General features: G+C 37.8%; 1 protein-coding gene across 3 annotated transcripts in view; it reads right to left on the bottom strand.

The window, feature by feature from the left end:
* RUNX2 (RUNX family transcription factor 2) overlaps positions 1-27,498 on the bottom strand; it is a 459,712-nt gene that overhangs the window by 191,132 nt on the left and 241,082 nt on the right. For 2 of the 3 annotated variants that reach the window (XM_074237075.1, XM_074237074.1), the window contains one exon: positions 1,953-11,239. The exons of the other annotated variant lie outside the window; for it this stretch is intronic. In XM_074237075.1, coding sequence (XP_074093176.1) covers positions 10,761-11,239 — 479 coding nt within the window. In that variant the 3' untranslated portion in view covers positions 1,953-10,760. Of the gene's footprint in view, positions 1-1,952; positions 11,240-27,498 lie in introns of those variants that run through there. 3 annotated transcript variants of the gene reach the window in all.

Here is a 27,498-nt window from a genome sequence, read left to right as displayed (position 1 = left end):
TCTAACGGTTATGGAATAACACAGAAATAGGGAATGGAGGAGAGCACTGCAATCAATCAACAAGAATTTTTAAACTCCCATTTTTGTGTGTCATTGTGGTAGGCCTTGGAACATAAATGAAATAGTACCTACTTTCAAGGAGTTTTTATTCTATCAGAGGAATATGAGGAATAAATTGTGTATAAATGTCCAGAAATGAAAGATCATGGTTACACTAAGTCACAAGAAAGTTTTGTGATTTCAGAAATGAAATGATGTCAGCACAGATGGAATTGTCACAACTATAACCATTCACACCTATTTGGAAGCATAGGCAGCCCAAGTACTGAGGGAGCTGAGAAAGGCCAACTAAATTAGAATCTAGAAATTCCATTGCTTGTTTTCCAATTGGCTGAACATGTCTGAATGGCAGGATTGCATGCATTCCCGGACCCTCCAGGGCCCCTGACTTTTCAGAAATAAGTCCTTTCCTGGAGATCACTTTCCTTGCATTGAGTTCAAATTTCAGAGAGCTCAGTGACATCTCAGCAAGCATTCTATATCCCTGTAAATCAAGTTGATGGCATGGCAGATTTTTTTAACCACCTGTTTCACATTCTGTAATTTTCACCATGGATGGATACAATGGCAAATAAATGCTGTGTCAGGAGACACACCTGTGTGCACACCTGTGGATAAGCGTCTTTGGGCTCCATCAAGTTTGCCCCTACCCCTTCCTTAGGGGTGGGGGAAGATGGAACTGATCCAATGGAAAGAACATTGAATTTTGAGTCAGAGGATCTGGGCTTGGTGCTAGGCTCTGCTAGGATACTATCTTTATGACTTTGTGCAAGTTACCACCTTTCTGTGAGGCCTCAGGTTCCTCCTTGCTAAAATAAAGTATATTATTTAGGATGAACTCTGATGTCTTCAACTCTAAATTTATGAATCCTTTTACATTCCTTTTTAAGGAAAGGGTCCAGGCTGCCACCTCTTTATTTCCCATCTGGCTACATCTCTCTGGACACTCCTATGAAACACTCCTGTGTTTCTGTGTCTCTGCCTCTGTCTGTGTGTCTGTCTGTCTCTTTCTCTGTCTCTCTTGTTCTCTCTCTCTCTCTCTGTCTGTCTCTCTCTCTCTGTCTGTCTGTCTGTCTCTCTCTCTCTCTCTCCCTCTCTCTCATTTGTCTGTCTTACTCTCTTTCTCTGTACTCCTGTACAGAGACCAGAGAGGAGAGGGGAGAGAGACAAAGAAAGAGAGAGCAAGAGAGACAGACAGACAGACAAACAACAAATGGAAAGATAGAGAACCAGAGAGACAGAGAAACACAGAGACAGAGACACTCCATGCCCAAGAACCTCCTCATCCTGCAAGATCACTTCAACACTAAAATTCACATTTCAGAAACCCCTCCTTCTGACTGCAGAGAATTTGTTTATTTAAAGAGGGTACCTAGGCCAGTCATCTCTTCATTTCTTACCTGGCTGCCATCATGTCCCTACTCAGAAACCTCCCCCCCCATCATTCTTCAGTTTCTTTTTATATATTGATTTCCCACATTAGATTATAAACTTCCTAAGGACAGGGATTGTCTTTTTCCTTTCTTTCTTTTTCAATTTCCAGTGCTTGTCACAGTGTCTGGCTACATATTTATTAATTGAATTTTAGATGTGCCCATTTGGGGGTAGAGGGCTGAAGCTTCAGTGTCTGTCTTTCTATACCTGATGTGTTCAGAAATTACAAAGATCAAAGTAGATGAGTTTAGGCACCAGAGAATGAGTACCTTTTCTGCATTTGTCCCAGCCCCATACAAACAAAGGTTTGCATAGGCACCAAGATTTCACAATCAACATGTTATACATCATATCTCCTTTCTTAAAAACAGAGATGCTCCCAGTGCCTCTGTCTAATCATCAGTTCTATAGAGCTGTTAGCTACCCAGGACCTGGTGAAGGTAAGATGTAAAATGAGTAAGAGGAAGGTTGATCTAGAGAGGTTAGAGGAAGCCATTCCAGAATAAAGATTAAGAGCAGAGGATAGGGCAAAATCACCCTGGAAAGATGGTGGCATCTAGGCAGAAAAAAAAAGGACTGGCCTGTGGAATCAGAAGATCAACTAAACCAAAGCCAGAGACAGAAAGAAAGAGAAGCCAACAGAAGCAGAGAGACACAGAGACAAAAACACAGACAGAAAGAAATGGAGACAGACCAGAGAGGAGAGGGGAGAGAGACAAAGAGCAGAGAGAGAGAGAGAGAGAGAGAGAGAGAGAGAGAGAGAGGCAGACAGCAGATGGAAAGAGAAAGAACCAGAGAGAGAGAGGAACACAGAAAGAGACAGACAGAAAAATAGAGACACTAGAGAGACAGGAGTATAGAGACAGAGAAAAAGTAAGACAGAGAGACAAACAAGACAGAGAGAGAAGCAAGATAGAGAAAGAAAGACAGACAGACAGACAGGCAGAGACACAGAAACACAGACAGACATACAGAGTGTTAGAGACGCCGGAGAGACCAGAGTGAGGATCAGGAAGATAGAGACAGAGACAAAGAGACAGAGACAGAGAGACGAGAAGAGTTATATTAAAAGGAATGGGGCCACCTGGAAAGATCAGGAAAAAGGGGAGCAGCCAGTAGGATGTGACCACAGACAACCTTAGTTTTACTTTAAATATGATTAATGACATTTCCGATTGACTGAGCTACTTTGTTTCACCTCAGTTTCAAAGCCTCTGTTTCTTCCATCTTCCAAGAAATTTTCAGGAATTCCTGATCAGCTAGTCAATTCAGTTCAATTTAACATTTATGAAGCTGGAGGGAGTCCCAGGAGGGAGTGGCAGAAGTCTGGGAGTGATTTGAGGACTAAATATGTAGTATACCTAGGCAATGAAGAAAATTATCTATAGTAGATCCTGAAGAAATACCTTTATACCCTATAGCTCCACTGTATTTATTACATTATTATAAATTATTATTGATAGCTAACATGTATATCATGCTTCCCATGTCCAGATACTGGGATAAGTATTTTACAATTATTTCCTCATTTAGTCCTGGAAACCCTGGGAACTAGATGTTATTATGTGAGGCTTAGCTAACCAAGACAAGTCTGACATAGGCTTCTAGACTCCACTATCTCTCTGTGAAGGAGTTGGTGGCCTGCCTTATAGTAAGATATTCATTTTTATTACATCCCCTAACTGTTTAAAAATCATTGCTAGTGTCAGGCAAACAATGGAGGCATTGGTCAGCAGTCATTGGACAAAATGAGATAAAACTCAAATCCCGAAGTCACCCACATAATGAAGAAAGGGGTGGGAGGTGTTGATAAAGTTGGTGTTTATGTGAATTCTACAACCCAGAATCTATTTTTCCCACCTGGCTTTTGGCAATGGATCCCTGGCCTTTCAGGATTCACTTCTAAGAAGCTAAAGGAGAAGAGAAAGAAATCACAAAGATCCGTGAGACCAGCATACATTATCTATGTCTGTGACTGAGGGCTTCCCCCATTCCTCCGCCTTTCCAGACTGTTTTCAGCTCCCATAAATACAAACATGTGACTCTTCAACAGCATCTGTAGATAATAACTTCAGGGGGCTTCCTGTTTACATGGTAATACCCATTTCCCAGGCCAAATAAACTCTGAGACAGAAAGCTGAGGTGTTTATTAGCCTAAGTCTCGGCTGGGATTGAGTGAACAGGAAACACCCACTCACACAGAAATATCTGATGATTAAATATTTGGGAGGGAAGATTGGGGGAAGGGATAGTGGGGTCAGCAACAGTGATTGTATTTCTTTCTCCTCTGATCTATTATTTTTAGTGAGAAGGACAACTTTGTCATGTTGGATAGAGGCAAAGTCTGTGTTCCCAAACAGGAGTTTAAACCAGGCCACCTAGCTTTGTTCTTCATTTGCTGACCATTTAGTGAGCCAGAGAGAGAGAGAGAGAGAGAGAGGTCAGTGATCTCTCTCCTGTCAGGCTATAGACCTCAAGGTAAATTAGACTTGAAGATTCACTGAATTTATGAAAATTCTTGGAAAGATAGATAATACAGCTGTCACTTGGAGCAGCAAAGGAGACAAGATAATATGTATAAAGTTCTCAGCAAACCTGGAAGTTCTATACAAAAATAAGTTGCTATTACTACTATTGCCACTATTTGAAAAATTCTCATCTTTTTTATGAAATTCAGATGATTTTTTATGGTTGTACTTCCAATTTTCTACTTCAATGCCAGAAATGGCAGGATTATAACTCTATTTCCATACTCTCATTATAGTTGTAATTAAGGTCCTGATTCCAGTCCTTCAGAGCCAGAGAGACTTGGAATTTATCTATTAGGATCATAGAATATTTAGAGCTAAAAGGAAACCTTAGAAGCAACCTCAGTTCAGCTCCCTCTTCTTACAGATCAGCAGTTTGAGGGAGATTAAGTGGCTTGTCTAGGATCACACAGCTAGTTAACTGAGAGGTGGGAAAGGGGTACAGATTTGAATCCAGATCTCCCAGACTCTAAGGCCACTAGCCAGAGAGTGTCAAACTAGCAGAACCACAAAACTTAAGCCATTGAAACCAGATTAAAATGTAATTGAAATATTTAACAAAATAAATAAAAGCACAATAAATAATGTTAGTTTGTAGTTTTCTAAGTCAATCTATATAGCTGCAGAGATCTGTTCTTTTTTGAATTTGAAACTACCACCATGTGCCATACTATCTCTCCTAAGTTATCTTTTATGGATGGGGAAACTAAGGTCCAAACAAATCTGTCAACTTGACCAAGTTCATAAAGAATTCACTTAACTTGCCCATCAAAAGTCATTTGGAGAGTTAGTGACAAAATCAGGATTCACTATGGGTATACATGTGGATGGTCAGGATTTGTAAAATAGAAAGGGAACATATACTATATCAGAGGAAAAGTTCAAAACATGAGCAAAATCTAACCCCAAATTAGATCATCCCTTTAAAAATGGAACTGGCTGAAGCAATTCTGACCAGAAATAAAGCAGAGTATTGGGGTTTGTATTGGGTACTTTTGGGTCTTTTTAAAAAAACTTATCTCCTTAGAGCTAGAAACTAGCAACAAACTCAGCTCTCAGTGGAGGTGTCCTAAAATGTTCCTTAGAAATTTGCATTCTCATTAGCACTCTAGAGAACACTAGGTCAAAATCTTAAGAAAGAGGACAATCCCCTAAAAGGGGACATCTTACTTTTAGCCTGATATGTGTGAACTGGAGCAAATTCTATAGTTTCTCTGCACCACAATTTCCTGTGGCCTTCTTTATAGGAGTGTGGTAAGCCAAAAAGAACAAAATACCACGTGGCATAAAGAAAGTTTCTGAAAAACAGGAGATTAGTGGGCTCAATACAGATGGGCCTTGTTGACTCTTTACTCCAGAGGGGATGGTTATGATAGGACTACCTTTTGTGTGTCGTGGATTCCTGTGGCAGTCTGGTGAATCCTGGGGACTCCTTCTCAGAATAAGATTTTTAAATAAGTTGAAGGAAATGCTAAATGTCAGAACTTAGTGAAATAAAAATGTAATTATTCTCTGATATGAGTTCATGGATCCTCTGAAATCTATCCATATTTTTCGTGGGGGGTTAAGAGCCCTTATTCTGGGGCTCCAAATCAAGGAGGTATAATCACCAGTAGAAGCTTTCTGAAATGAGAGTTTGCTAACCTAAATCTGTTTCATTTCTTTAATTTGGATTGATCTTCATTTTTCATTTTTATTTATTTTAAAAAAGATATAGGAGAGGGGGACAGAAACAATCACCAAGCTTCCAATTCTTCTCCAGACCCATTTGACATGTTCTGAGCTGCTGACTTGCTGGCATCAGAACCTTGATAAGGACTAAGGATGCCTCCTATACATAGAACTACTTCAAAATTAGCTAGATGATAGAGTGGACAGGGTGCTGGACTTGAAGACATCTTCTTGAGTTCAAATCCAGTCACAGACACTAACTAGCTGTGTGATCCTGGGCAAGTCACTTAACCCTGCTTGCCTCAGTTTCTTCATCTGCACAAAGAGCTGGAGAAGGAAATTGCAAAGCACTCAAGTATCTCTGCCAAGAAAGCCCCCAAAAGGATCATGATGAGTGGAAAATGACTGAACATCATCAACAACAAAAATCCCTAAGTAGCCTTATCCAAGGTTAGAAGTCAAAGATCATGGGAGTTAGAACTAGAGGGATCCATCTAATCTAAATCATCTAATACTACCTTTTTTCTTTTTTTTTTTAACAGATGAGGAAAGAGAGGCCCAAGGGTCATACAAGTAGTAATAAATAGCCAGAAATGGAACCCAAGTCTTCTGACCCTCAAATCCAGTGCTCATCCCACTTATATCATAGCAGTCTCTCCTAGTAGATAAAAGGGAAATGAAACTCATGGGTAGTTTTTTCTCCCATCTGTCTCCAGGCACAGGGCCAGACAGGAAGAGAGCTCCTTCCCAAATTCCTTCTCTCACTGGTTATTCAGGATTTGTATTCTCCTTTGGGCCCTGATATGCTGTAAGGCCATGTGAAAATATTCAACCAGGTGTAGACAGAGGTAGGGATAAATACTTGAAAATGAATTAGAAGAAAGAGTAGAGAGAGAATTCTAAAAACACACATGTAACAAAACAAAACCAAAAAAGCCATTTTATTGAAAATTAAATCCAAACATCAAATTAATATTACAATCATGAGAAAAATGCCAAACAATTCAATTTACAGTTGCAACATACAATACAAATAGTCCCTTTGAAGTTAAAAGTAAACTCATCCACAATCGTGATCTGTGGCACAAAGCAAAATTTGTACAATATGTGCACGGAAAGCGCGACAGCAATTGGGGAAAAAATAAAAATAAAAAAGCATATATTTACACATAATGCTACAAATATTTTTGTTCCATCAACAACCAAGAATGGTAAAGCATATCCAAAAAACATGGAATTTTATCCATAATACCTAAAAAACAATTACTGTAAAGTATGGTTTTGGCTGATATAATTAAACATACTGTACTAACAAGCAAACAGTTATTTGTAAACATGAAGTAAACAAACATCTAAAAATTCTCACAAAGAAAATGTTAAAACGAAATGAATTATATTTTAAAAATAACAAATTCAAGGTTCAGAAGACTGGTCTTTTTATTGATAGTTTTTCTTGAATGTTGTCGCTGTAATTATTGCTTTTGAGAATGTTTTGTGGTCAGTTGAGTAAACTCGATCCTGGAATGGGCCTTAACAATTGAGATAGGAATGAACACTTGTGAACCAGAGGAGACATCACCTCTCCTCACTTTTGCTGGGTCTCTAATGACTTATGTTTCTCTGCATGTTTTAAAGGGTGCTGGCATGATGCAGATAACTAAAGAGCAAACAATAGTTGTTCTGTTGAAAGTCTACAGGGACGAGTTAGATGACAGTCTATCAATTTACAAGAATTGTGGCACCTGTTTTGGATCTGTGACATGGGTAAGATTTGTGAGACAACGGGGGATCCGGAGATTGATGTAGGTTAAGCTTTGTTGGTCACTCTATAAACTCTGCCAACATTTCTGCTGCCTACAGGACCGTGCTGTTTTTAACCCAGAGGAAAACACATCTCCTTCTGGTCTGCTCTAATTAAATAGTACTTGATTCCATAGGATTAAACAGATAAGAAGACTTTCCCCCTCCCTTCCTTAAAACTGAAAATGAAGTACATCCTCCCAATGCAAACTCATGGTCCTGTCAAAACCACACAGTAACCAAAGCAAGGAAAAGAGGCTTAAAAAAAGTATAATCTGGCCAAAGAAGTGGGAATTGCCCCCCAGAACTAAAAACAGAAAGAAAAAAGAAATGAAGTGCTTGAAATTTACCAAAGGAAAAAAAAAAAAAACTTTTTAAAGTGTTTCTGGGTTGCTGCCTGCAGCCACTTATAACAACATTTTAACATAAAAGTATCCCTAAAAAAATCACTTAATATGTGTACAGTAATCTTTAAAAAGCCCTTTTCTGCATAAAAAATAACGTACAAATATAGTACCTTTTTTTTAATTAAATAGGCTACAGCTGGCACTGGCAGTAACATTTTCCTCTCGATTAATTAACAATGAAATGTGTAACCAGACACTGGCTTTTTTAAGTGCTGCTGAAACCAACACACATACTTTACACTTACAAATAATGGGCAGTGGCATGCTTCAAGCTGCCACAAACCAACAATAAATAGTATCAATTACAGCTTCCATCTTTAAAGGAAAACTTAAGAAATAGAAAAGTAGCTTATACATCTAAGCATACTTGGTATACAACCTTTAGAAGGCAAAGATTTTTTTTCCCTCAATTTTCTTTAGGAGCCAGGGTGAATGGTAGAACCATCATGTACAGACTGCCACTCAGCCAGAAACTCAGAAGATGAGTTTCCACCCAAAGTGGAAGGACAAGAATGTTTCTGGAGACTGGGGGCAATATTGGGGGGAAAGGGAAATTTTTTTTGACATATTTTGTTGGGAAGGAGGGATGGAATTCAGAATTTAAATTTAGATGTCTCTGTGGTAATGATATTAAACTTATCATGCAGTTTTGGCTAAGATTAGAATTGATGTCATTATATGACATGACCTCATATTATTTTAAGGACTGATAGGTTTTTGTCTGTAGGGGTGGTAAAAGTGCATCCCAAAGGGCAGGTACAGCCCAAATTCCTCTCCAGTGGAGCCCCTAAACACCTTAATTTACTCTTTATATGAAGAACTACAATTTCAAAGACAGCAGGTCCTAACATGCTGTGTTCCCTCTCAGACCAACAACCTGCTGAGACTTGCCCTCTATTCAAGCCAATCTTCCCTCTTAGGACAAAAGATGGCCCAGATCGACTCCTTTCAATGTAAATGGTGTGGCTGGCTGCCAGGAGGGCACTGGGCAGAGTAGACTTGGTCTTCCCTGATTTCAGGATTGGTATAGCTGATTGATTAAGAAAGCCAGGTGCCGTTTTGCTTGCCTGGACTGCTGGGTATCCTGATAGATAGAGGTTTTTATCCACGTTTGTGGTTTTAAGGTGACTTGCATCTTCAGTATGAAGCTTGGAGATTGGAGTTAATGCTGAACTCTGAAACCACAGAACATTTTTTTCCCTGCAGTTCAATGATTTACTTGTGCTTGTCTCTTTAATGTGACAAGAATCATTTCCAGTTGAAAGAAGTTAAGAAACCACATCACTCCTGCATTTCATGCTGATGAAGAGCGACATAAATGATAAAGCTAAAAGGTTGTTTTTTCACTCCCTAATCTTTATTGCTTAAAAGGCAAACTGTGTTGAAGGTAACCAAAGATCTAATTGAATTAAACACAACACTTCCTTCATACATCACAAAAAATATGCTACATCCAAAATACTTGGAGATGAAAGCATTTTTAAAAATCACATTATGCCTGGACAAACTGAAATTGCTTAGCAATGTTTCAGGTATGGCTATAGCCCACTGAAGAAATTTTGTTATTTAATAAAAGCACTTTTAGAGACCGAAGTCAACATAGCAAAACACTAAGAAATGTTTAAAGGGTCCAAATGTCATTAAATAATTATAAATATTTCTTTAAAGTTATATGACCATCCACATCAGCAAGAAACCTCAGATTTTACACATATTCATAATTTAAAAAAAAAGAAAAAGAAAACAAATAACAACACACAGCCAAACATAAACACTATCTATACCCTTATGGCTATAAGAAGGTATTGCCATTTTCATTTTTTTTTGCATAAAAAAATGGAAAGGATTTGACTTTAGGCATGGGGGGGATTCTTTTTGGTTAACTGGAAAAAGGCCAAACCCCGCCCTCCCCCAAGATTACCTATTCCAACTGGTACCATGAAGAATAATTTTTTTGATGTAGGAAAAAATATGAATAAAAAAATTTCAATTGTCTATCTGCAGCAAGTTAAAGAGAAGTTTGAAAATCTTACTAGGAATAACCTAGAGTTGAATGAAAGCTCCCATTCCATCTATTTCCTTTATGTGCATCTACACCAACTTTGGAAGCTGGATTGGAAAATGCACTGGCTGGATCCATTGGTTCAATACCTCATATGGCCTCAGCCACACATGGAGGGTTTGTGAAATTTGAAGCACACAGAGGGAGCTGAATTGCCCTTTCTTCCTCCTAATACCTGGAGTCCACCTCTCTGAATTGGCACAAGAATGGATGATTCATGACAGTCCAAGCAACAGTAACCAAAAACAAAAACAAAACAAAAAAAAAACACCACTTTTTTGTTTGTTTGTTGGTAAGTAAAAGTACATTTTTAAATAGAAAGAAAACAAGGGTAGCAGTTTCAAAAGTAAAGAATGTGCTAGGATTCATTCACATAATCTGAAACTCAACTATGGAGGATGCTGCTTGGCCTTTTTCCTCCTAGGATTGTGTATCCTTGTAACAATTATAAACAACAAGACTTAGTGAAAACTCTTTTAAAAAATAGGCACTTTGAGATAGCGCAAACACACGTCTATGGGTACACACATACACACACATACATATACACACATGTTCATAAAGATACATCCATATACGTGCATGCATTTGTATGGGCACGATATATGTGATGGATACATACATGTACCACACACATGTGCGTGTGTGACTGTGTGCATCCATGTATGTACACATTTGTGTGCATGCATATACACACATATGTGTGGATATGGTTTGGTTTTGGTATTTTGGTTTGGTTTTTTGGGGGGTTGGGGGTTAAGGGGGCTTGCGGGTACTTGGGCCACTGCTGGAGAAATTTCAGTATGGCCTCCAAACAGACTCATCCATTCTGCCACTAGAATTCAAAACAGTTGGCGAACTGCTGTGGCTTCCATCAGCGTCAACACCATCATTCTGGTTGGGCAAGTTGGGATTTAAGAGCGTGCTGCCATTCGAGGTGGTGGTGCATGGCGGAAGCATTCTGGAAGGAGAGCGGTCTCCCCCGGGTACCATGGGAAACTGGTATGATCCTGATGAAGTGCCATAGTAGAGATATGGAGTGCTGCTGGTCTGGAAGGGTCCACTTTGGTTTTGGGAAGAGCCAGGGTAGGGTGGTGGCAAGTAGGTGTGGTAGTGAGTGGTTGCTGACATACCGAGGGACATGCCTGAGGTGACGGGCGGTGTGTAAGTAAAGGTGGCTGGATAGTGCATTCGTGGGTTGGAGAAGCGGCTCTCAGTGAGGGATGAAATACTTGTGAACTGCCTGGGGTCTGAAAAGGGGCCCAGTTCTGAAGCACCTAAAAATTATAACAAAAGATGGGGGGAAAATCTGTAAATATCAATTAAAATAATTCTTCAAAATTTTTTAAGAAAAAACTATAAAACTAGTTTCCCCAAAAGAAACCATGATTCATAAATACATCTTCAAAAGGATAGGTCACTTTTCAGTCTCACAGCATTTATCAGTAAGCTTTTTTCATCTCCCAAAGAAGCCCAAAGCACTTTTAGAACAAGAACAAGAACAAGAAAAAAAAAATCCCTAAGCCTCATCAGAAGGGCAAACTTCAACCCTGTGTTCTGGGTTTTCTTCAACCCCATTCTTTCTGGTTGCATTTCAGAGTTTCATTGAACTCCAAAAACAGTTAGATATTGCTAACAAAAAGCACATCATTTCCCTCAGGATAGTTTAGAAATGAATGAATAAGTCCAACATTTGTCATTTTTGCTAATTAAGGACTAACAGGCAGCAGGGCCTCCAAACTGAACCATGCTGAAATGAAATTTCCCAACATGAGCACGTCATCCTGATTCAACTCTTTGGTAGTTTTTTTGAAGTTATTCTTTCCATTTTAAAGTAAATATAATGCTAAATAAAGTTTTATTCAATCTCAATAAACTCATAGACTCTGTTACTTATCATGGTTATAGTGCACTGTTAAGAGTCAAAAAAAATCTGGGTTGAAATATCACCTCAGATACTCACTAACAGGTTACCATGGGCAATTCATTTAACCTCCCTGAGACTCAGTTTCCTCATTTCTAAAATGAGCATTCGTGAAGATCAAATGATGTGTGTAAAGTGCTTTGAACGTTTTAAAACATTGTAGAAATGTTAGCTATTATTATGATATCATTTTTGTAGGGGGATTTCAGGCAAATAACTTCTTTCAGGCCTCAGTTTCCTTACCTGCAAATGAGAGGGCTGAATTTAATTACCATTATGGCTCCTTCTAACTTTCATATTCTCTGATATTAGAGAATATATGTCCAATGTGATTATACAAGGAAACATTCCCAGAACTTCTACCAAGAAATTCCCATAACAAATTGAAGATACTAATTAGGAGGGTGAAGAGCCAAATGCCTTTGATCTCACTGAATTTCAGGCCTCTTGTCTGTGAGAGTGGACCTGAATGGTGCTAGCTGTAACAATGCTTTTGTGCTATAATAGGTGGCAGATGGAGAAGAAAAGTTCCCAACTTAGGCCTCATCTAAGAAACAAGTCAAATCCCATTCTACAGAAATGGCTTCACTTCGTGTTAACTGAAGATTTGGATAAGGTTTATACCCATAACTAGAGGCAGAATTTTTCTCTCTAAAATTTAATGTCCTTTGACTTCTAAAGCTACCACTCAATAGGCAGCACTAGCACCTTACAGAGAAAATCAGAGTTTTAGGCCATTTTATTAAAAAAAATTAACCTTCTGAATTGGCTAAAAATGACACTAAAACTCCTTAGTGATAATCTTTTAAAATGCATGCTTGTTCTTACTTGTACAGTTAACTCCAGCCCTCCAAACTTAAAAGTACTGAAATAAGCCCTCAAATTACAAGTGCTTTTACTAAAGGATCGATTGCTTCCAACTCCTTATTTAGCTTCATACCTGCCTGTTCTGTAGTTTTTAGGGGTCCTAGAAAAGTTTTTATTAATTTTTAAAGGCATTGACAAGTAAGAATTTATCTTTCACTAACTTGTTTTTTTGTTTTGTTTTGTTTTTTTAATTTTACTCTCCTTCTATCTGCCCTGAAAATTTTTTTTATTTTGGGGAATAAACACTTATGGAGTATTGCCTTGGAGGTCATATATAGACAACTTGGTAGAGTAATGGATAAAGTGCCAGATCTGAAGTCAGAAAGACTCATCAGGCCTCAGACTAGTTATATGACTCTGAGCAAATCACTTAACTTTTATTTGCCTCAGTTTCTCATCTGTAAAAATGAACTGAAGAAGAAAATGGGAAACTACTCCAGTATCTTTGCCAATAAAATGTCAACTGGGTTCACTAAGAGTTGGAATACAACTAAACAGAAATACCAAAACCCAATGAAGGTAGAAATTGTTTGATTTTTGTATACCAAATGCCTAGTTAAATGCCTTTCATATAGTAGTTGCTTGATAAACAATTATTGAATAGACTAAATTTGTTTAAAGAAGAGGATTGGGTTATATCACAAAATGGCAATACAAGGCTCTCTAACCTGAATCTGAACTTGTGAAGCATAATCATTAGAAAGAGTCTACTAATTTGCCCTTCTCTCACATTCAGCAAATCAAGTAGACTAACATATTAATTAATCAATTAATTAACTCAGTAGTCTGCCTCTCCCTATTGGTTGGTAGTAGAGGCCCACAGGCAAAAGTCAAAAGCATCAGAACTCTAAAGAGCAAAGAAAAGAGGACAGAATTCACTACAGTAAGAGAAGTGCCCATACTTTCCCACCCTCACTCTAAGCAAAACTACAGGTCCACAGGCCAAGGATAAAAAATGGTGGGCAGCCTCTGCAACCAGAAGCAAATATCTTCAGGATGACAAACCAGTTCTGGCTCAGCTAAATTCCCCTGAGCTGATCCAGATTCCCTCACTTGGTTGGCCCTACATGTGCCCCTTCCTTTGACACATAGCATCATGAAAAAGGAAGGTTAAAAGCTGGAGGAAAAGTAGTGAATGTTCCTGGGATGACTTGCTGAAGATATTCAACTGACTCCTAGAGGCAGAGATGGGATTGTAGGGGAGTTGGAGAAGATTCTGTTCATGCCCCCCCCCCATCTCATCTCCTACCCCCTACGCTTTTATGTACAAGGTTGCACAATACAGGCAATGAATGTAAACCACAGCTGCTGGTAAGCCAAAACATTTTCATCTCAAAGTATGTAGGTGAACTGAACTTGTAGCTGGCTAAGTCTAGAGTTTTAGATAAACTCCTTCTGCATACATCAAGTTCAATGCTTAGATCTCATAAGAGAAACCTGAACAGCATTAGCAATTTAAAACAGAAATTAAGTCACATTCATAATGTCAAGGTCTTCCCCACTGGGCCACAGAGTTCACACAAAATACTGTTTAGAGCAAAGAATACTCCTCTTGTGTGTTTGTATTTAAAATACTGTAGTAATAATTAAAATTCCATGTGGTTTCATTTATTTTGATGCAGAAGCCTCATTAAAGTTCCATACTTGGGACTTTGCCAGTAAGTTCTAAGATGGTTTTGAATTCACATTTTCCCCCTTCCCTTCCACCCCCCTTCTTTTACCTGTTACCATTTTGCTGATATTTTTACAGCCCATCACATGCCAGGGTCACTGTGCCTTTTGGTTTATGGATGCCAGCTAATGCCAGTTGACATTCATTTTTCAATTAATGAGCTCTGGTTGTGGTTTATGGAAAACAATGCAACAAATTTCCGCCAGGTTTACAGCACTTTGGCCAATCACTTCCAGTTATTACAGACTGTAATGTCCCGAGGATTAACTCCTTCTGGGCACAGCAACTTGATGTGGACTTTAAAAGGATTATGGGATAATTTTATAACTTACAAACAATGCAATTTGCTGGAATTTGCTTAGTCATTTTAACTTATTGGTACGTTACCAAAGAAATGTTTCCTAAACTTTTGCATATGTCTTCTGTGTGAGGAAGTTTTAACAACTTTCCAAAGTGCAACCTGAGATCATTTAAAATAATCTGTTGCAGGGGAAAAATCCAACCCTTGAGGTGCACAGTGTGCTTTTAAAAAAAATGCAAAGGCTTTCTGAGCCTTCCGTTTATTTATGATAATTACCGCAGAAGCAGATACTTTAATTACATTTTCCTTTATTGAATACGTCTGTCTCTGTACTTCCAATCATTGTTTTTTTTCATCTGAACTCCCAGGCTTTAGCCCCTTTTTTGGGCTATTTGGCCACTATATCCTGACTCATTCACTCGTTATTATTCTCTAACCCTTTAAGCTATTGTTTTGTTGTTGGGTTTTGGCTTTTTTTTTAAAAGCTACGAGGTGCTAGAAATTCATTTTTACCATCACTTCAGCAAAAGTGAAGTGAGACTATTTTCCATTTATTTAATAAAAATACCTAAGGAGATGACCCTGGGGGTCCTGATGAGTGCCTTGCTCCCAATCTCCCCTTTATGGCTTCCCAAACCACAGCTCAGGTAAGCTTGAGGAGTATGGCAAGAACCTCACCAGAAAGGCACACTTTTAACTCATTTGATTTTAAGTGTGCTGCTTAGTCACCAAGTCTTACTTCATAGCAATAAAGAATAACAACTCACTTTTTTTTTAGGTTTTTGCAAGGCAAATGGGGTTAAGTGGCTTGCCCAAGGCCACACAGCTAGGTAATTATTAAGTGTCTGAGACTAGATTTGAATCCAGGTACTCCTGACTCCGTGGCCGGTGCTTTATCCAGTACACCACCTGGCCACCTGGCCACCCCTACAACGACTCACATTTCTGTAGCACTTTGAGTTCCTTTGGGGTAATGCAAAGGAGTTGGCCTCTGGAGTCAGGAAGGCCTGCTGATGATGTAGCCTGACCCAACTACTGCTGCTGCTGGCCCTTCCCCTTTCAGACTGACTGCCTTTCTGCTCTATCTCTTGGATATACCTATACACAGTATTGGTTTGTTATCTCCCCCATTAAAAAGTACATTCCTTGAGAGCAGGACTGCTCTTTGCCTTTATTTTGTAACTCCAATGCTTAAAGCTGCAATGGGGCACAATAAGAAATCAATAAATGCTTATTGACTGATTGACTTCAAAACTTCTTGGTTCCCCAGGCAATCATTTTAAGACTGAAGATGAGCTGCCTATTTGCATCGGTTGAGAGATTCCTCACTCAGAGCAATATCTTCCAACCTGAAGAAATCAGCATTCAGTAAACATGTATAAGGCCACTTCAATATTCAGCTGAGCTAGGCTCCAGATTCTGCTCTCAAGATGCTTACATTCCACCCAGAGAAGTGATTACACTAGTATATTTTCAAGTTTTCTCTCATCATAATAACACTATGAAGTAATTCCCCTGGGGACACATTCAGAGTAAAAAAGGCATCCCATACAAATTGATTCTTCTGTCACTGTTTTACCTCAAAGGCTTTCCTCAGAACACAACCAGCAAGGCCTTTCTGGACAATGAGAGTGGTTCAGGTTGTCAGGGGGTCCCACTGCAGAGGCATCATCTCATTTCAAAGGCTTAGTTGGCAATATTACAAAGGACATTTGGCCAGGATACAAAGGATGGTTGTCAGTTACAAAGGAGAGTTGATAGGGTTTTGTTAAAATGGGATTTTATTTGTTCCATTCTTCTCTTGCGCATATATGTATGTGTATGTGTGTGTGTGTGTGTGTGTGTGTGTGTGTGTGTGCTTTTGAAAAAAATCACTTTGTTACCTTATAAAGCTATTATTTACCAAAATGAAATTCACCAACTCCAGCTTTTCCAGAGCCTAATAGATGCCCCAATCATCAAAGGTATTTGAGAGCTCTTGAAACTCTCTCAAGTCATATTCTACACTAATCTATACTAACTCTGGCCTACGCAAGCTACTTGAGTTGCTTAGGACAATGAGTAAATGAGAGCAAGGTTGAGAATCTGGCATTCCCTAAAGGTAGCTGGCTTCACAGAAGCCTATTCCCAAATCACAATAGGCCCCAGCAAATAGATGCTTCTCCAAGTCCTCCTCAATATTAGTACTTTCCTTCTGAAAATATCCCCCAATTTTCATTGTTTGTAGATAGCTGTTTTAATGTTGTGCCCTTCATTAGATGGTGAACAAAGACCATCTTGTTTTTTTCTATTTACATCTTCCTCAGTGCTTAGCACATAAGAGTTTAATAAAGGTCTTTCCATTCTATTCTAATCCATCAGAAGCAGCAGGTAGGAGGTAAAACAGGTAGGAGACTGAGAGTAAAGAAAATTCAAGGAAAGCAAGGGACAATCTCTTATTTCCCAAATTGTTGTCTGTACCAAACAACCACTCTGCATTCACCAATTTTTTATTATGGGTATGCTCTCTATCCAACTATAGATTAAAAACTCCTTAAGGATATGACTTTATTTTGCACATTTTTGTCTCTTCCATGGTGACCTGAAACAGAGTAGCAACATAGGAGGTTTTTAATAAAAAAAAAAAAAAAGACTTGTTGAGTGGAAAAAGGAAAGGAGAGCTCTAGAATGAAAATACTGGAAGTTTCCAATGAGTAGCAGCAAATGGTCTTCTTGGCATTTGAACCTGGGTTAACAGCTTAGCACTTATGTCACTGTTTCTTGACCACCAAGACCCACCATTCTCCTCCCCACCCCATCCCAGTCAATGGGATTAACATATGTGTGTAGGTATATATATATGTATATGTGTGTATACATACATATATATATATATATATATATATATATATATATATATATATATATATATATATATTTACACTGAGGAGATAGGTGGAAGAAAAAAGGAAAACCAAAACCAAACCAAAAACCAAAAACAAACAAAAAATATTTTCCTGATAAGTTATAGAAATTGCTGTATCCTTTACCTGCAGGAGGTACTGAATGAACTAAACTCAAATGAAGACTGAATACTTTATATTAATCTCGTCATAACACTTAGAAAGAGCAGCATGTTATAAATAGAAAACCAGGCTTTGAAGCCAGAAAGACCTGGGTTCAAATTCTGCCTCTGACCCATTTTGGCTGTGTGACTATGGGCAAGTCATTTAACCTCTTAGTAATTTAGGCACCACTCTATAAATTGCAGAGAGGGTACTAACTTACTGGAGGGCATTTTCTTATTCAATAATTCTCTTTATCAGTTGAAATCATAGTTCTAGTCCCTGTCCTCATCAGAATATTGACACTTTCAACATCAACTACAGTGAGAGATACCTAGGACTTTTCTGTGTGAAGAAAAAGTGCAGATCCCTTGCAACTCCTACATACGTTTTGGGTGGATACAATAGACAATTATCAACAAAAATCCAAATTCCTTTACAAAGTTTGGCATCTTCTCTCCCAAATAACTGGTCTACAGTTAATAGAAAAGAAGGTGTGTCCTTTAATTTTGACAATATATTGATTTTAACCATGGTTTTTAACTAGGAACTTGTTGCCTTTCAGTATTGGCTTCGTAATTACTACAATAATTTGACTCTTTTCTCCTACACACTAGTGTCTCCTCACTGCTTTTCACAGAGCTACAACAAAATTTTCAAAAGATGTGAGAATCTTAGGAATAATCTTGGTCCTATCCCCTTATATTACAGGTGAGGCCCAGAAATAGAAAATGATTTCCCAAGATCACAAAGCTAATTCCTAGAAGAGCTAGAAAATCTTTTTTTTTTTTTTTTTTTTTTTTTAGATTTTTGCAAGGCAAATGGGGTTAAGCAGCTTGCCCAAGGCCACACAGCTAGGTAATTATTAAGAATCTGAGGCTGGATTTGAACTCAGGTACTCCTGACTCCAGGGCCAGTGCTCTATCCACTGTACCACCTAGCCAACCCCCCTAAAAATATATCTTTTGACCACCATTTCAGTCTTCTTTTCATTACCCCACATTAACCCTGGCTTCTATGGCATTGGGATGAAACAAATGCTAGAATTATATGTTGAAAAATTCCTGATAAAGGCTCCTGAACAGGTTCTGTCCTGTTGGTTACTTCAGGAACACAGTTTACAAAAGTACATTATGAATAGATAGAAAAATTCTTCCATTCATATGTTCTAAGGAAAGTCCTTGGTGAAACTTAATCTTGGTTATAAATGTGACTTATCATTATTATTTTATCCTCTGATAACTTAAAACCTTAGCATTTCCCCACATCCACCAATCTAGAGGGGAAACTCCAATTTCACAGAGTAAATTAACAAATGCTTCAGTCAATAAAGTAGGACTGAACAAAGTACTTTTGGCACATTCAAAAATCCCTTTATTAACTGGCTATATTCCACCAATTCAACTAAATTTGTCACTCCTGGACACCAGGAGTCCTTCCACTCAAGTGAGAAAAGTCTCCTCATCATCCATCTCATATACAATGTGGAAATTTATCATGGAAATTTTACTCATGTTATACATTTCCTTTGTCTAGAAAAGAAGGGAAAACATTAAGACAAGGGTAGCAGACATGAGCCAATTTTATAAAATGAGAATAAGTGGGGAAAATATTGGACTTTTTACTCATTTTTCCTATTCTTCCCTAACATTTAAAAGATTACATCTTCCCTACTAACATTAAAAAGATTACATTATCAATAAGATAAACTAATCAACAATCATTGATGAAGCTTTCACTAGATGCCAGATCCTCTGCTAAGGACCAGAGATACAAGTACAGATATGGAAGAATTCTTCACCACAAGAAATTTGCTTGAATTAGGTCTCTTCTTCCTCTAACATCCTATTATTTTCTCTTTTGATTATACTTCACCATCTCTGGTCTTATCAAGGATGTTAACCATATTTTATGTTATAGTTAATTCTAAATCGTCTCAGCACACATCTGGAGAAACATGGGGGATAACATTAATAATAACAAAAACTGACATTTATTTGGCACTTTAAAGCTTGCAAAGCACTTGACACATATTACCTCATCTGAGGCTCACAACAACCCAGTGAGGTTGGTATCTCACTGTTCTATCCATTGTATAGTGAAAACCTTAGTTGATTCCACTAGATACTATTTTACTCCCTTGTCCAAACTGCTTTGGATTTACTGTGTACAAATTCTGAATAAACTTATTTTTATATATACTGTCTTCCTCAACAGAATATAATCTTCTTAAGGACAGAGATTCTGTCATTTGTCTTTGCATCCTCAATCAAGTCTCACACATTTAGCATGCTAAATGTTAAAGATATAAAGAAAAGGGAGGAAAAACCAGTCTTTGCCCTCAAGAAATTTAGTGTATGTAGCAAATAGCTATATACAAATAAGCTGAAAGAGAAAAATGAAAATAATCTCAGAGGGATAGTACTAAGATAAAGGAAGAAAAGGAAAGACTTTTCTTGGAAAAATCAGACTCGAACACTTAGCTTGGCTCCTTGGCATAGAACCAAATAAATCTTTGTTCATTAATCTATTGACAAGCAAATTGAAACTCAAAGAGGTTAACTGATTTGCCCAAGGTCATACGACTATTAAGTATCAAAGTTGGGCTATACTGCAACTATACCTGAAGTTGGCTTTAACAAAGAGAGGGACCACCAAAAGGAGAGCTGTGAACCAATTAGTAAAGCAAACAAAAGTAATGAAAAGTTGGATTAGCAGACCCTGATTTTTTTCAAAAGAAAAAAAAAATCTGCCTCAACTATCCAGTATAAATATTTGTTTCCAGTGCCGTCATGAATTGTACTTTTCCACTGCTTACTCGCAAATTCTGAAAGACCATCTGATCCTACAGTTAAGAAAGTATGCTAGACTGGGGGAAAGGAAAAAAAAAAGAAAACTTTGGCAATTTTCAGTAACTTCAACCTTTCCTTAAACCCACCCAAACTTTCTCTGAGGATCCTGTTGGAATAATATATTTCCTTTTTGAGGAGAAAAAGGGAGGGATAGGGTAGATTGGGTAAGAGGGATGTAGAGAAAGAAAGACGGGGGGGGGGGGGGGGGGGGTAAAAGAGAAAAGTGATATAACCCTCTCTGGTCCTTGATTAAGAACTTTTAAAAAACTGGGAAGGGTCGATAGTCTTTGAAACCAGATCTACTGTAGGACGGAAGCCAGCACCCAGGACACCGTGTCTTTCAGGAGAGGCCACACACGGTGCCACTGTAGTCATATGACTGCTCTGTCACATCCTGAAGTCATTTCCAGTCCATGCACAAGTTTGTCCTCCCGTTTAGAGAGGATCGGATATATTGGGAACGCACATATGGAAGCACTTTCAGGGAATCAGTTTCCATGAAATTCATAATGAGCCAAGTGGCTTCAGATGTGGTTGCGTTCCTTAGATTAGCCAAACGAAAGAAAAAAAAGAAAGAAAGAAAAGAAAGGAAAAGAAAAAGAAAGGAAAAAAAGAGACAAATCCACCCTTTCAGACCTTATTTATGTTTCAGAAAAATTAAAAACCACTAATGACTTGTGGCTACTGAGAGAGAGAGAGAGAGAGAGAGAGAGAGAGAGAGAGAGAGAAGCAAAAGAAGAAGAGGTAAATGAGAGTCTTTGCTAAAAATAGCAGCTTTAATATCTGTAATCTTATCATAAATCAGGAGGGGGCCTTCCTGTCATAGCATCTGCCTACAGTGGCATAATTAACTCTTTCTCAAGTCATAGTAGAAAGAGAAAAAATGAAGGGAGGCAAAAAGTAGAACAAGGGAAATGGAAGATAGAGAACTGATTCTTATTTGATAACATGTGCGGTCCATTAAGATTGTTTTCAAAATTGAGACTTAATGATAAATTGTTGCTAGAGTAAATCTTTCAAGGAGGGCTGCATTCAGACAGGACAGCCTGAGACTTTCCTGTGGCCCGTAAATGGGGCCTCTGAAATTTATGAGCTGGTGGAGATACTATGGATGGCACACCAAAGCTTGGAGATAAGAAGGTGTGCATGGACATGGTTCCAACAGCAGTTTTTAAAGGATGAGATATAACCTGAACACCATGTGCATAACTGTCTTGATTCTTAGGGGCATGGAGGGGATAGGGGTGGGAGGAGAAAGGGAAATAGAATTGGTCATTGCTTAGAAAGGAAGTAAGGCATAAAAGATATAGAATTGACCTCAGAGTTCTATCTCTGGTTGACTGTGTCACCTTGGGCAAGTCCTCTACATTCCTCTATATGTCCCTGGCAACTCTTTATGAGTATATGTCTCAGAACAGTTGCTGATTATCATATGGATACATAGAGTTCTTTATACCAATTAAATCACAGAGCAGGACCAAAACAAGAATTGCTTAATCAATAGAATTCATAATTATAGCACCATAGAACCCTGCAAGAACCCTGAAAATTACTTAGTCTACTCCTCCTAATGAAATGGTAAAGCTGTGAGGTCCAGGGAAATGATTTGCTCAAGGTTACACAGCTAGTCAGAGATTTCCAACCACTTTAATGTTTATAACCTATTTAATCTTGATAGAGAAAAGAGTAAACAACCAGAGATAATATCTCTTGCCTATATAGTGCTTAAGAGTTTCTAATTCACTTTTAGATAAATCTCATTTAATTCTCACAACAACATGAGGTTGACTAATGGAATGTTATTCTTCCCAATTTATAGATCACAATGTTATAGATTTAGTGCTGGAGAAGAAACAAATTCCCAGAAAATAGTCAGGAAGAGCACAACAGACTAGAATTTAAGTTTTATGACTCCTAATAAGGATTTTCCATCATAATATAATGTGGTTTAGCAAGCTGTACTATGTTCTCGAGCATTCAGCTGTGGCATCTTGATCCTGGCTTTGCCATCAATTTTCTGAATGATCAAAAGTAAAATTCTGTTCCTCAATCTGTCTCATCTGTTGAATAATATGTATTAATCCCATGAGATAATTCTAAGGAGATAATAAAATCACTTTGCTAATAGAAAATGCTTCAGTAGGTTTCTACTAACCCAATCACAATTAGTAAAGCCAGTGAATGAGTAGCTAATGAGGTAAAGTGGATAGAATGCCAGTCTTGGTGTCAGGAAGTTCTGAATTCAAAGCGAACCTCAAATACTTTTAGCTGTGTGACCCTAGGCAAGTCATTTAACACTATTTGTCTCCGTTTCTTCATCTATTAAATGAGTTGGAGAAGGGAATGGCAAACCATTTCAATATCTTTGGGAAGAAAACCCCAAATAGGGTCAAAAAAGAGTTGGACATGACTGAAAGGAATGGACAAAAAAGTCAACGAAGGAATAGAAAGAGAATTAGAACCTGATAATTTTTAGTTATCTTCTGCATCTATATGAAATAAGGTTCTTTTATAGAAGAAAGGAACTGTATAGTATGACCTACAAAGAGTCAAGACTTCTTGACTCCAAACAGATGTCTTGTCAAGGTAGGAAGGGGGAATTTAAGGTAACAAATATGATAAAATCAACACTGCCTTGAATTACATTAATTTTTTTCAGTTAACAAGCGTTTATTTTTCCTCTTCTTTCCTCCCTTGGAAAAAAGAAAAGGAAAACAAAACCTGCATAAAAATATGCATTTTTATTTTGTTGTTCAGCCTTTTCATTCATGTCTGATGTGATCCCATCTGTAGTTTTCTTGGTAAAGATACTAGTGTGGTTTGCCAATTCCTCCTCTAGCTAATTTTACAGGTAAGGAAACTGAGGCAAAATAGGATTAACTGACTTGCACAGAGTCATAGAACTAGTAGATAAAATTACAGTGCTAGATGAGTTGACCTGGCTCCAGACCCAGCACTCTATTCATCGTGTCACCTAGATACTTTTAAAAACAGTTGCCATTCTGATCTGCTTTTAAGTGGGAATCATAACACTTATTTTCTTTTTGGAAATAATTCAATTATAGTCAAATACCCTGGTCTAGAATAAGGCTGATCCAGTAGCAAGGCCTTTAGAAAAGGAGAGATCCTAGTTCTCAACATACCTCAACCTAGTCTCTTTCATCCCATACCCCACATTCTGCCCATTCCTCTCCCCCCCCAAACTACTTAATTAAGGATCCAGTACCCTAATAAAGTCAAGGAATTCTGGGGCTATCATGGAACCACAACAAAGTCACCCAAGAGGCCTAACAAACTCCAGGGAGACCCTAGAGGCAAACAATCGTTCAGACTCCTCTATGCCATTCCAATAGAATTGACTTGACTCTGTTCAAGTTAATCTTCAGTGTAAAATAAAGAGTTGGAATCTGCTTCAATGTCAAGATCAGTTCTTTTTTCTCTATCTCCTTTCCCTCTATAGCCAGGTATATCCACTTTAGCTACTCATCTCAAGGCCCTGGAGTTGGCTCCTGTCCCAGCAACAAGTAGGAGAATCTCTGACTGAGCAGAAAGAGTTTTTTTGGTTTTGTTTTGTTTTTTACTATTAAGATTTTCTTGCTACTGGTTCATAATGGTATCTTAGCCAAACTCCTGACCTCAATTCCAACACCGTGTTTTATTTTCTAGTTCATGTGGATGTCTACGGTCCTGGCTTCCAGTCTAGTCTTTTGCAAAGTGTTGTGACTCATCTTCTGCTAGCTACTGCCTGACCAGATTCCCCGAGGAGGAAAAATAGAGGGGGAGGGAATTTGGGGTTCAGATCCCATTTTTGATACTTACTAGCTGTGTGTTCTTGGGCAAATTTCTTAACCTCCCTGGGATTCAATTCCTTCATCTGTAAAATGAGGATCAGGTGGTCTCTGAGACTCCCTTTTACCTCTGGATTTATGACTCCATTTTTTTTTCAGAATTCTTTCTACAGTATGATTCAACATGGAGTCAGAAATTTGGGGTTCAAATCTCTCTAACACAAATTAGTAATGTGATCATACACAAATAAGCTTTAGTTTCTTGATCTATAAAAATGAGGATAATGTGATACTTGTACTATCTTTTTTCACAGGGTTATTGTAAGGAAACTTTTGTAAATCTTAAAGAACTATAGAAATTTATTCTTACTGTAGATCTGTCTGTTCAGTGCCTTATATAGCACAGGCACACATGTAAACAAATACACATTTATTGCACCTAAGATTTGAAACAGCCTGTCTTTCTGGACCTATTTTTCATGGTCCCCTTTTGTATACCTATAGTCCAATCAAATTATGATATTCATTATTCCCCAAATATGCTATTATGCCTCTCTCCTTTTGTCCTTCACTGATTTTTCTGTCAGGGATTTTCTGTCAGCTTTCTGCAAAATCCCTCTCCTTAAAGGCCCAATTCAAATACCATTTTTTCCTAGGAAACCTCCTTTGATACCTATTCCCTTAATCTAGAAGACATTTCTCCCTGCTCTGAACTTGCAAAACATTTTGTACCTTACTTATGGCATTTATCTCATTCTACTTTATATTACAGTTTTTTAAAAGTTTTTTTTGAAACAATGAATTCTGAATGCAGAACAAAGCATAGTATGCTCACTTTTTAAAACTTCTTTTGTTTTTTTTTCTTTCACATGGTTTTACTCTTTAGTTCTAATTCTTCTTTTACAACATGATTAATATGGGAATATGTTAAACACTTGTACAGACTATATTGAATTATTTACTGCCATGGGGAGGGTAAAGGAAAGGGAGGGTGGTAGAAAAATGTGTAAACTCAAAAGCTTGCAAAAGGATGAATGTTGAAAACTCTTTCAATGTAACTGGAAAACACAAATAAATAAAAAAGAAGAAATTTCTTTTGAGGCAGTTGAGGTTGTGACTTGCCACAGGGTAATACAACTAGTAGGTGTCTGAGGCAGAATTTGAACTCAGGTCCTCCTGATACAAGGGCCAGTGCTCTGTCCACTGTGCTACCTAGTTGGCACCTAAGTGCCCTTACTGGTTTTTGCAAGGTAATTGGGGTTAAGTGACTTCCCCAAGGTCACACAGCTAGGTAATTATTAAGCATCAGGTCATCCTGACTCCAGGGCTGGTGCTCCATCCACTGTGCCACCTAGCTGCCCCTCTTACAAGTATGTTTTTTTTAACATAAAACAGAATGTAGAATCCTTTGCAAATATTAAAGTACTCTATAAATCTCAGTTGTTATTTTATATATATATATATATATATATATATATATACATCTCTTTTGCTATATTTTGTTACTTGAGAGTAAAAACTATATTATTTTTTCCTCCTCAGTATTTAGTACAGTACAATGGATAAATGATTGTTGAATCAAAGAATAAGTATGATTCCTATGTCAAATTCCTTATCCAGAATCCATCTAACTCTTGTTTGCATGGCTTATTTCAGCCTTGAATCTCTAGCAGTAGTACGAGTGCTGATGTCTCTTCCCATTCCGACCCAGAGACATAAATAGGGGAGGGTAACCAGGGTGCCAAAATTGAGAAAGTGCCAACAGGACTTATAGTGCCTTTGTGGTAGGGTAAATATCTGTATGTCATAACTTTGAAATGTCCTGAGGAGTCTCCTCAAACTCCACCAGAAAACTGAATTGCCCTGTGCATTAAAATTGCTAGTTATGGCTCTGCTGTGACCACTAACCTCTGAATAAATCCTGGGGTTTGGCTCAGTCCCAAGTTATCCTCCCAGACTTATTGCAGCTTTTCTCATCCCAGTTTTGTTCTAAGTTTCCAAAACTAATGCTATCATTATTCTTATCACTGACAGTAATAGTAACTTAAGATATGAATAATAATGTCTTTGCATTTTTAACCTTTCAAAGGACTAAAAAGTATTTCATACAGCTTCACAACCATGTAAGGGGACTGAAGCATGGAAAAGCTAATGACCTGATCAAAGACACAAAACTAATTAGGGACAGATGTGGGATTTGAATTCAAGGTTTTGGAAATCCAGCACCATGTTCTCTCTACTAGACTTGACTCATCAGCTTCTCTTCTTGAGACTGATAGAGAAAAGAATCACCGTTCCTAAAAAGTAAGGGATATTTCAACAAGAAAATAACCCAGGTAAATTAGCACTAAGCTAATATTTTTAAAATATACAATAAATCAGGAATCTGGTCCCCTTTAACAATGGAGAGCTTTCCAGTTAAATGGGCTTAAAGTTTCTTGGTTGTTGCTATTTATTTGGTTTTCTTTTTTTAATCTTTTAACTTGCAAGGAAAAATACTAGAAATAAAATTTGCACTCATTAGTGAAAAATTTTCTTTTTCTTTGTTGCTAGAACTTAAGCCTAAAATGTTATAAAGTCCTTAAAAATATTTAAACTTGCTAAGAAAATACTAGAAATGAAGTTTGTATTCACTTGTGAGAAGTTTTCTTTTTCTTTGTTGCTAAGATTTAGCCTAAAATCATGATAGGTCTTAATGCAACTTTGAGACAATGTTCTTTATGTAACTTCCGTCTCCAAATGCAGAAGGGTGATTCGTTCCTCTGACAGTCTGAGAGGTTTTTCCAGTCATGCTCAGCACGGAGAATTAACTCAAAACTTCTGCTTCAAAAAAAAAAGCCTCTTTTTGGGGTTTGATTTGGCTTCATTTTCAAAGAGTTGTTTGTATATTTTAGAATATGTAGAATTTTCCTTTGATTGAAACCTCTCTTTTAACAATGGACAAGAGATGATTTCTCTTCTGAGTGGTTTAAACAAAAACAAACTATTGGAGCCTTGTTCTCGAAGTGTTGCGATTTTTTTTTTTGAGAGAAATCAAACCCTACAGATTGTTAAGCATTTGGCAAAAACCTTCAAACAGCCAAATCCA

The sequence above is a fragment of the Macrotis lagotis genome, chromosome 5 (genome assembly GCF_037893015.1).
Source record: "Macrotis lagotis isolate mMagLag1 chromosome 5, bilby.v1.9.chrom.fasta, whole genome shotgun sequence".
Classification (NCBI taxonomy): Eukaryota; Metazoa; Chordata; class Mammalia; order Peramelemorphia; family Peramelidae; genus Macrotis; species Macrotis lagotis.
The sequence above is the reverse complement of the archived record's forward strand: the minus strand, read 5'-3'. Positions and strand labels throughout refer to the sequence as shown.